Source organism: Girardinichthys multiradiatus, chromosome 4, assembly GCF_021462225.1.
Source record: "Girardinichthys multiradiatus isolate DD_20200921_A chromosome 4, DD_fGirMul_XY1, whole genome shotgun sequence".
Lineage (NCBI taxonomy): Eukaryota > Metazoa > Chordata > Actinopteri > Cyprinodontiformes > Goodeidae > Girardinichthys > Girardinichthys multiradiatus.
In genome coordinates, this window is record NC_061797.1 from 27,732,949 (window position 1) to 27,743,864 (window position 10,916).

Below are 10,916 nucleotides of genomic sequence, written 5' to 3' on the forward strand. Positions count from 1 at the left end.
TCTATGACAAAATTTGCAAAGCTTACGATATCAATTCTCAAAAAAATTTTGGTTTAAGGTTTCATATGTAAGAGATTCTGTTTCAAATCTTGAAATATCAGTGATTTAGACTTTTGTATTTCTTTTTCTGTCAAAAAACAAACAGTAATGGAGCCTTACTCAATGTAAGTTAATTAAAAACATTGAAGTTGTCCAGTCTTTATAGAATTTACAATAACTGCTAAAAAAATGCTATTCCCACATTCTTACCTGGATTTGTTTTCAAGAAAGTTTTTAAATGGGTGGCTATATGGGGCCTACCTAATAATTCAGCGTGACCGTCCAAAATTAGATCACTAACTGAATCTGTGTGTGTCCTTTATTAAATTCATATTGTGAAATATGCATATAAGGCTGTCTGGTTCAAGGACAGTAATTTATAGGCGTGGCAACCCCCAATTTTAAGATTTGGACATTTTACTATCATCTGATCTAATAATTAATTATATGCAAATTATATTTTTTTATTAGCACTGAAAACAATGTATGGTTCTGAATAAATCCGTGCAAGTGGAATTTTCCAGGCTGAACTGCTGCAGATGAAGCATTTTGCAGGTTGAAATTGTAATGGGTTGTTATCTCTGATTGCAGCAGGTGTGCAGCTGATTTTTGCACTACCACTGAAAGAAAGCCTGCAGGTGTTTCTCTAATGTAACCGTATCTTTCCTCCCAGTTTGTTTTCTTTTTCTCGCATGTCAATCGTGTTTTTCGTATGTAACCTATGATTTCCTTGCACTTAAATAAGAAACAATGTACCCAACATTTAACCTCTCCACTTCTGACCACTCCAACCTGTCAGATGCAGACAGTCTGAGACTGCAGGAGCTAACCCACCGATCTGTCAAAGTAAGCATCATCATTGCTCTGGGAGTGATGATCACTTTGGGAAATATTGCAGTTCTCATGGTCATCACTTCCTCCGTGGATGGCTGGTCAAGAAACTCCCGGTACTTCCTCTTGTCTCTCACGGCAGCAGACTCTGCGTTCGGGTTGCTGGTCATGCCCTTAAACCTCTGGGTGAGTCTGTTGAAGGATTATAGCGAGGGCCCAGATGCTTTCTGTCATGTGGTTGCTTTTTGCAACGCCACCGTCTACTCCACCTGCATGTACACGCTGGCCACCATCAGCCTTGAGAGGTACATCGCGGTGTTTTACCCGCTGCAGTACTCCAGTCTTATGACCAGGAAAAGGACTTTGCTCATGATCTGCTTCGCATGGTGCTTTCCTCCCTTCTTGCTCTCGCCGATCACATTCCCAGATGGCATCATCGAGGTTCACTTTTCCACGGCGTCGCTGGTCTGCAACCCGTCCTACTCAACAAACGTTGCCTACACCTTAAGCTTGACCTGCCTAATATTTTTCCCCTGCTCCATTGTAATGACTTATGCAAACTTGAGGGTGTGGTGCGCGGCCAAGAGACAGAGGCTGAAACTGCGCAAATATGGCTGTGCGCTGCGCAGCAGACACAATGTTGCCGCAAGAGTGCTTGTACCTGTGATGACAGCCTACTACACATGTTGGACACCCTGCATGGCAGTAATGATCTACAATGGTAAGCAAAGCAAAGCGGTCAAACAGCATTTAATGTGGAAATATCAACAAACGACTTATTTTGACCTGTTGGTCAAATAGTGGCCTCTGATTGGGACTTCTCTCATCAATCAAAATATATTGAAATTGTTCATTTTCACTATATGTTCGCCTCTATATATTAATGGAGGTCTCTAAATCACAAACAAGATTAGAGAAGTTGTCACAATAAATTAAAACATAATTGAAAAGTTAATTTATTTCAGTATTTGAATATATAGTAAATTTGAATATTACATATAATGCAAATAAAATAGATATTTAATACAGAAATTTTGTCGTGTAGCTAAAAATATGTCTGTTCATATGCACTCAGTAATTTGGTCAGGGCTCCTTTTGTATAAATTACAGCATCAGTGCAGTGTAGCATGAAGGTTCTCAGCCTGTAACTCTGCTGAGGTGTTAAATGGTATATGGACCAAGTTTATATAGCGCCTTTTCAGTCATACCGACCACTCAAAGTGCTTTACACTACAGCTATATTCACCCAGTCGCACACACCTGCCTAAAGCACACACGTTCATACACCAATGCAAACACCGGTAGGCAACTTGTAGCTGAGTGCCTTTGCCCATGAAGCACATCGACGTGTAAAGTTGTAATCAAACGGACAACTTTCAGATTGCAAGACAACTACTGTTCCCACAGGTGCCACAAGAAAGCTTAGGTTGCTTTAATAGTGGGTATGTTTGTAGTTGGCTCTGGTGTTAAAAATCATCTTCACAAATGCACACTATCTACTGGTAATTTTTTTCAGGCAAGTTTGCTGGCCAGTAAAGCACAGTGATATCATGGTCATTAAGCCAGGCAATGGTACTTGTAGCAGAGTTGACAGATTTTGTCAAGTCCTGCTGGAAAATGAAATCAGCATTTCCATTAAGCTTGTCAGAAGAGAGAAGCATTAATGACCAAAATCTTCTGGTGACTGTGGATTTGATAAAATGCAGTGGACCAAGATGGACCTCAAGCAGCTTGGATTCTGTGTGCCTCTTTGCTCCTTAGACTCTGGAACCTTGGGCCATGTCTGTTACTTGTGCACCTTTTTCTACTACACTTACAGGTCCTTCTCAAAAAATTAGCATATTGTGATAAAGTTCATTATTTTCCATAATGTCATGATGAAAATTTAACATTCATATATTTTAGATTCATTGCACACTAACTGAAATATTTCAGGTCTTTTATTGTCTTAATACGGATGATTTTGGCATACAGCTCATGAAAACCCAAAATTCCTATCTCACAAAATTAGCATATCATTAAAAGGGTCTCTAAACGAGCTATGAACCTAATCATCTGAATCAACGAGTTAACTCTAAACACCTGCAAAAGATTCCTGAGGCCTTTAAAACTCCCAGCCTGGTTCATCACTCAAAACCCCAATCATGGGTAAGACTGCTGACCTGACTGCTGTCCAGAAGGCCACTATTGACACCCTCAAGCAAGAGGGTAAGACACAGAAAGAAATTTCTGAACGAATAGGCTGTTCCCAGAGTGCTGTATCAAGGCACCTCAGTGGGAAGTCTGTGGGAAGGAAAAAGTGTGGCAGAAAACGCTGCACAACGAGAAGAGGTGACCGGACCCTGAGGAAGATTGTGGAGAAGGGCCGATTCCAGACCTTGGGGGACCTGCGGAAGCAGTGGACTGAGTCTGGAGTAGAAACATCCAGAGCCACCGTGCACAGGCGTGTGCAGGAAATGGGCTACAGGTACCGCATTCCCCAGACCTGGACTACAGAGAAGCAGCACTGGACTGTTGCTCAGTGGTCCAAAGTACTTTTTTCGGTTGAAAGCAAATTCTGCATGTCATTCGGAAATCAAGGTGCCAGAGTCTGGAGGAAGACTGGGGAGAAGGAAATGCCAAAATGCCAGAAGTCCAGTGTCAAGTACCCACAGTCAGTGATGGTCTGGGGTGCCGTGTCAGCTGCTGGTGTTGGTCCACTGTGTTTTATCAAGGGCAGGGTCAATGCAGCTAGCTATCAGGAGATTTTGGAGCACTTTATGCTTCCATCTGCTGAAAAGCTTTATGGAGATGAAGATTTCGTTTTTCAGCACGACCTGGCACCTGCTCACAGTGCCAAAACCACTGGTAAATGGTTTACTGACCATGGTATCACTGTGCTCAATTGGCCTGCCAACTCTCCTGACCTGAACCCCATAGAGAATCTGTAGGATATTGTGAAGAGAACGTTGAGAGACTCAAGACCCAACACTCTGGATGAGCTAAAGGCCGCTATCGAAGCATCCTGGGCCTCCATAAGACCTCAGCAGTGCCACAGGCTGATTGCCTCCATGCCACGCCGCATTGAAGCAGTCATTTCTGCCAAAGGATTCCCGACCAAGTATTGAGTGCATAACTGTACATGATTATTTGAAGGTTGACGTTGTTTGTATTAAAAACACTTTTCTTTTATTGGTCGGATGAAATATGCTAATTTTGTGAGATAGGAATTTTGGGTTTTCATGAGCTGTATGCCAAAATCATCCGTATTAAGACAATAAAAGACCTGAAATATTTCAGTTAGTGTGCAATGAATCTAAAATATATGAATGTTAAATTTTCATCATGACATTATGGAAAATAATGAACTTTATCACAATATGCTAATTTTTTGAGAAGGACCTGTATACCTTCCAACTTTCCATGATTGTAGCTAACTCTTCTTATGGAGGGGTTAGTCAATGACTGTCTGTCGGACCACTGTCAAGTCAGTGGTCTTCTCTGTTTTTGCTGGTCAAACAATACCATAACATTTCTATTAAAAATCCCGTTTTTATTGGTAATATACTCATTTTCAGAGAAACTAAAGTAAGTTTTTATTAGCTGTAAGTCATAGTTGGCAAAATCTACAGAAACAACTCAAACATGTTGGAAATAAATCTACATACATGAGTTTAATGTTTTGAATTAAATTAGTGGAATAACGTTTTGATGATATTCTAATATAGTGAGTTGCACCTGTATGTCATTTATTACTCCTGCATCAGTAAGTAAAGTTGTTATTGCTGTATGTCACAGTGATGACTTAAGACATTCGTAGCACTTAGAATCCAATATTCTAATATTATCTAGGCTTCATGTATTGACTGATGCAAAAAACTGCTTTTGTAACAGCTATTTGCATAACCAGATTCAGATGTTTATCTTGGAACTAAATAAGCACCATATTGACAAATATGTCTATATATCTCACTGTATATTATATCAACTTCATATGTGAAAAGATTTTAGGCTTTGTTGTTTCAAAGTAAGCAAGACATCTGTCTTTCAAAATGAAACATCTTATTGTCATTTCCCCCATCAAATCTGCCACTTTGAGCCAAGATTGTGGGAGGAATAGCTGTCAGAGTTATTCATGTAACCATGGGCATGGATGTACTTTTTAAGGCCGGTATGACTCAGACTTTTTGACTTTTTCTAATTTGTCCTGATCATGTGCTGTCTTGAAGTAATCAGAGAGAAAGTGGAGTTGTGGCTGAATATTTATAGAAATGAAGACCATTTTTTCTCTCTTTTTCAAATGGGGCTCTAATCCATCAGATACTGATGAAAATCCCTGCAAAGTGAAGCTGAGAGTCTTAATTTAAACTGCAAGTGTGCACTTGCCTAAATGTTCACAGTAAAGCACTTTACTTGCTTTCACTAAGTCTCAGCTTCTTGATCATGAGCTAAATTACTGTAAAGCTCTAAATGTTTAATAGCCAATGTGATTATCAGAAACAGGCGAGGCATTTTATGTGTTTAGAATATAGATAGTATAAATCTTAAATATGAATAAACAACAATCTGGGAAGGAACTCTTTAGTTTTCTCAAGTGTACAGGTCCTTCTCAAAATATTAGCATATTGTGATAAAGTTCATTATTTTCCATAATGTAATGATGAAAATTTAACATTCATATATTTTAGATTCATTGCACACTAACTGAAATATTTCAGGTCTTTTATTGTCTTAATATGGTTGATTGTGGCATACAGCTCATGAAAACCCAAAATTCCTATCTCACAAAATTAGCATATTTCATCCGACCAATAAAAGAAGTGTTTTTAATACAAAAAACGTCAACCTTCAAATAATCATGTACAGTTATGCACTCAATACTTGGTCGGGAATCCTTTTGCAGAAATGACTGCTTCAATGCGGCGTGGCATGGAGGCAATCAGCCTGTGGCACTGCTGAGGTCTTATGGAGGCCCAGGATGCTTCGATAGCGGCCTTTAGCTCATCCAGAGTGTTGGGTCTTGAGTCTCTCAACGTTCTCTTCACAATATCCCACAGATTCTCTATGGGGTTCAGGTCAGGAGAGTTGGCAGGCCAATTGAGCACAGTGATACCATGGTCAGTAAACCATTTACCAGTGGTTTTGGCACTGTGAGCAGGTGCCAGGTCCTGCTGAAAAATGAAATCTTCATCTCCATAAAGCTTTTCAGCAGATGGAAGCATGAAGTGCTCCAAAATCTCCTGATAGCTAGCTGCATTGACCCTGCCCTTGATAAAACACAGTGGACCAACACCAGCAGCTGACATGGCACCCCAGACCATCACTGACTGTGGGTACTTGACACTAGACCTCTGGCATTTTGGCATTTCCTTCTCCCCAGTCTTCCTCCAGATTCTGGCACCTTGATTTCCGAATGACATGCAGAATTTGTTTTCATCCGAAAAAAGTACTTTGGACCACTGAGCAACAGTCCAGTGCTGCTTCTCTGTAGCCCAGCTCTGGGGAATGCGGCACCTGTAGCCCATTTCCTGCACACGCCTGTGCACGGTGGCTCTGGATGTTTCTACTCCAGACTCAGTCCACTGCTTCCGCAGGTCCCCCAAGGTCTGGAATCGGCCCTTCTCCACAATCTTCCTCAGGGTCCGGTCACCTCGTCTCGTTGTGCAGCGTTTTCTGCCACACTTTTTCCTTCCCACAGACTTCCCACTGAGGTGCCTTGATACAGCACTCTGGGAACAGCCTATTCGTTCAGAAATGTCTTTCTGTGTCTTACCCTCTTGCTTGAGGGTGTCAATAGTGGCCTTCTGGACAGCAGTCAGGTCGGCAGTCTTACCCATGATTGGGGTTTTGAGTGATGAACCAGGCTGGGAGTTTTAAAGGCCTCAGGAATCTTTTGCAAGTGTTTAGAGTTAACTCGTTGATTCAGATGATTAGGTTCATAGCTCGTTTAGAGACCCTTTTAATAATATGCTAATTTTGTGAGATAGGAATTTTGGGTTTTCATGAGCTGTATGCCAAAATCATCCGTATTAAGACAATAAAAGACCTGAAATATTTCAGTTAGTGTGCAATGAATCTAAAATATATGAATGTTAAATTTTCATCATTACATTATGGAAAATAATTAACTTTATCACAATATGCTAATATTTTGAGAAGGACCTGTATGTCTGAAAATTTGAATGCATCTTTAAGTACATATTGTTTTTTAAGTACATCTTGTTTTAAATATTATTGAACCTAGTGTATGTCCGGGTTATTTGAAGGTTGACACGTTTTCCACCAAAAACCTAATTTAGTTGTGACAAAATGTTCTGGAGTAAGGTTTTTGGTTTGTTTGTTTGAATGAAAAAAGGGTGCTTTTTTTAAAAGTTACATTTCTATTATCAACCTTGTTTTATTGTTGTTTCTTGTTACCTGGACAGTTTAGACATAATGTCAAGGCTATCAGACTGAATAGGTGGTAAAAAACCTTGGCCGAGAAATTGAAAAATGTCTCCCATCAATGATGCTGGTTTGAATTCTTCCAAATGAAAGTCTTGCCGCCAACCACAGAGAAGGCCAGATAAATAAATTAGAACATAAAACTGTATTTGGCATGATGAGAAGGGAAGACTGTTACAACAACCTGCTTTTTAAAATGTCAATGTCCCATGTAAAAAATGTAGATGCCATTGTATACAGCTCTGAAATTGTATTTGTGAACTTAAAATAATTCCCAAAGAAATAATGGATAATCAAGCATTTTGTTTGCAATGCGTCCGAGGCACACTGTTTACAATATTGCCAGTGCCAGATGGGATTGATTACAAAAAATGTCCAAAGAAAAACTCTGAACCTGCAGAAAACAAATAATATGCATTTCCCTCTAGATTGCTTTAAGAATCCAAGAAAGCTTGACTCCTGGGTTGCAAAACGAATGTTTTAACTCCTTGAAAACGTAAATCAAACTGTACAATGATTAAGTATAGTTTTGTGCATTACTGCACATGTGTGGTTCTAGCATGAATGGTGCCCTAGATTGTACCCTTTTGTAATTGGTGAAGAATGCCTTTGTCTACACTTGGCCTGTCTTTATATTGAGTTTTTCATGCTTAAGCTATAGGTTGCCCCATTGCCAAAAATGTATATAACCTGCTCTTTTGTTGTTATTAATTAACAGTGTTCAAATAATCTGTTCCATTTTGATTAATTCAATACAGGTTTAACTATTTCAGATTTTCTTTTAAATATAGATGATCAAATGCAGTCCAGTTGGCAAAAAAACATTGAAAAACATTTTTACTTTAGAGCTGAACCAGAAGATTCAAACCAGATTCCCCCTTGAGTGTCAGTCGGCCAAAATGAACAGCCATATTTTCTTGCAGTGCGTACACCCTGTAGAGATGGCGCCCTGGACAGAGAGGCATAGTTCCCATTTTCAAAAACCGTCATTGACTTCATATGATCAAAAGTATGCGCCCTTGGTAATGGTTTCATTCGTAAACTGTGGACTCGTGTTATTTCTGTCATCAGACTGATTACTTTTGTTCAACATTTTCTGGCCCACAGCAGTCTCTGGGAGCAGCGTACCAGAGTGGGTCGAGTTTGTTGTGGTGTGGCTTCCAACCTCCAACGGTTTCCTCAATTGCATCTTCTACTTCTGGATAAACAAAAACTTTCGCAGGAAGTTCCACCTTATTCTGCAGAGGCTGGCTCTGGCCCTCTGTCCTGAACTGGCAAACACCTTTGGGTGGAGCACCACTTCATCAGCACAGTTCGTCTCAGGAATTTTAGACAATAACAACTCGGTCCATGAGCGTTCCTCCAGTGTGTCCTCTACCTGCACCTTGCTGAGCATGGCTTAGGACCTCTAAACCCAGAGAAAGTGCAAAGGACATGGTCAGTGACCTGCATACTTTTAAAATCATTGCCCAGTTATTGGTGTTTTAACAAACTAAAGCAGACTAGAATTGGTAAATGTGGTTGCAGGGCAAGTGGTTTGAAATTCTGAAAGATTCTGATGGTGAGATTTCTTGGTAAAAAATAATGTACAGTCAGCATCACTATGAATTATATTGTTTTTTTTAAATATTATTTCCAACTGAAAACAGTGTTCAGCTGATAGGAGCACAAGCTCTGTTTATAACTGATTTGGATTGGGTTATTTTACTCAAAGATGCACCATTTCCAGGATTTAATTTTTCAATCCAAGATGGCCTCTTAAACCACCTTTTTAGTTCTTTTAAAGCTAGCCATCAGCTTTGTCTCTGCAACAGATATGCCTGTTATTATTGTGTATACAACTTTTTAAATGCGTCAACCTGTAACTTATCTCAACACATTTCAAGTCATTTGAGATTTGTCATTTAGCTCTTCAGAAGAAAGTGATATTTAGGCTCCTTCTCATGTGAGATTTTTGTGAACGCTGCAAGCTGATTTCAAACACTTTGAACCTTCATTTTAAACTATTTGCCATATACCAGCTAAGAGAAGTTAACCTTTAAGTCACAGCATTTCAATGCATGCAAGGAGAAAGTAATTAAGTACCTGGACCGCAGAAAGGTCGCCACATTCGTGCTGGAAAGAGACATGTGTTTGAAGGATCTTGGGCTCAGATTCTATAAATAATCACCTAGATGGAGGAATTACACCTTAGTGTGTTTGTATTCAATGTGGCAATAAACATTTTTGTCTTTGGATACAGTTTTGTCACGGTGAATGTTTATTTTTGAGTTGAAGAAACATTTTATACAGTTAATTTTAAATTGCTGCTAGGTATAACCATCAGTGACAATCAGGAAAAAAATTATGAAACAAATGACTGGTTTATTGACTTTTGTATGTTTCTAGGTTTGTTTGTACACTTGTAATATAAAGACAAAGACTGATTTAAGGATGATTTGGGAAATAAAGTAAAATGCCTTTGAATTATTTGCGTGGCTTGACCAGTGTGGTTTTATTTAATGAGCATTTTGCATTCTCTATAAACAACCCTGGTAGATTTTGCCAGTGACTTGCAGAAAAATGTTAGGAAAGGTTGCTTGTATTTAGGTTGTTTAGCAACCTCAGCATTTTATGTATGCATTATTTTATTAAAGGTACAGACAAGATGAGATTAGATAAGTTTAATTAACTTCAGTGTCATTTTGCTTTTAAAGTAACCTGGTTTATGGTAAGAATAATTGATTTTATTTAGTTTATTGTTGCAATGCAGCAAAATCGAATGGAAACATTTTGTGTGCATATTGCATTGTACAGTTCAGATTTTAAAAGGATCAATGTTGTTTTATGTAACACGGAATATGTTTTAGGACTAACTTTGGACCAGGGGTGCCCCAATATAGTCCTCAAGAGCTATGTGGTGATTATGAATATAAATATATTATTTAATATTAATATTTTAATATTTTATCAAATAATATTTCGGTCTGTTAAGGATTGTCCTGTGAATATCAGCCCTGTAAGGTGGTGGTATCAGGACAAAATCGAAAGGGGTGAGCCAAGCTCTGGCATTATTGAACAGCAAAACTCTGCCCACACATGGAATGAATTCACACAATTTCTTAAAATACAATAATTTATTAACAAAAATAAATCAACTCAAAGTCAAACATTTAAATCAACGAACTCTTTACTATGCTAAAACAATCCAACTAAACTACCAAGCAGAATTAAAGAATAGGGAAGACTAATGGGCTGTGTACAATATAAACAAGTTGATTAAAGATGGTTGAAAACCATGACCAAAAGAGTGATGCAACATTACCATGCAATGTTTATGTTTGAGAACCAACAATTACAGGTCCTTCTCAAAATATTAGCATATTGTGATAAAGTTAATTATTTTCCATAATGTCATGATGAAAATTTAACATTCATATATTTTAGATTCATTGCACACTAACTGAAATATTTCAGGTCTTTTATTGTCTTAATACGGATGATTTTGGCATACAGCTCATGAAAACCCAAAATTCCTATCTCACAAAATAAGCATATTTCATCTGACCAATAAAAGAAAAGTGTTTTTAATACAAAAAACGTCAACCTTCAAGTAATCATGTACAGTTATGCACTCAATACTT

General features: G+C 38.5%; 1 protein-coding gene across 1 annotated transcript; it reads left to right on the forward strand.

The window, feature by feature from the left end:
* Nucleotides 1-603: 603 nt before the first annotated feature.
* On the forward strand, nucleotides 604-9,759 carry zgc:162592 (uncharacterized protein LOC561993 homolog). The gene is made up of 2 exons (XM_047363603.1): nucleotides 604-1,591; nucleotides 8,401-9,759. The coding sequence occupies exons 1-2, from the start codon at nucleotides 790-792 to the stop codon at nucleotides 8,694-8,696; spliced, it is 1,098 nt and encodes a 365-aa protein (XP_047219559.1). The 5' UTR covers nucleotides 604-789; the 3' UTR covers nucleotides 8,697-9,759.
* Nucleotides 9,760-10,916: the final 1,157 nt, after the last annotated feature.

Bases quoted from the DNA above. Each gene is read 5' to 3' on its own strand.
- zgc:162592 (XM_047363603.1), top strand. From the start codon at position 790: ATGTACCCAACATTTAACCTCTCCACTTCTGACCACTCCAACCTGTCA. The intron at 1,592-8,400 runs GTAAGCAAAGCA...TCTGGCCCACAG, and splicing joins GGCAGTAATGATCTACAATG to CAGTCTCTGGGAGCAGCGTA.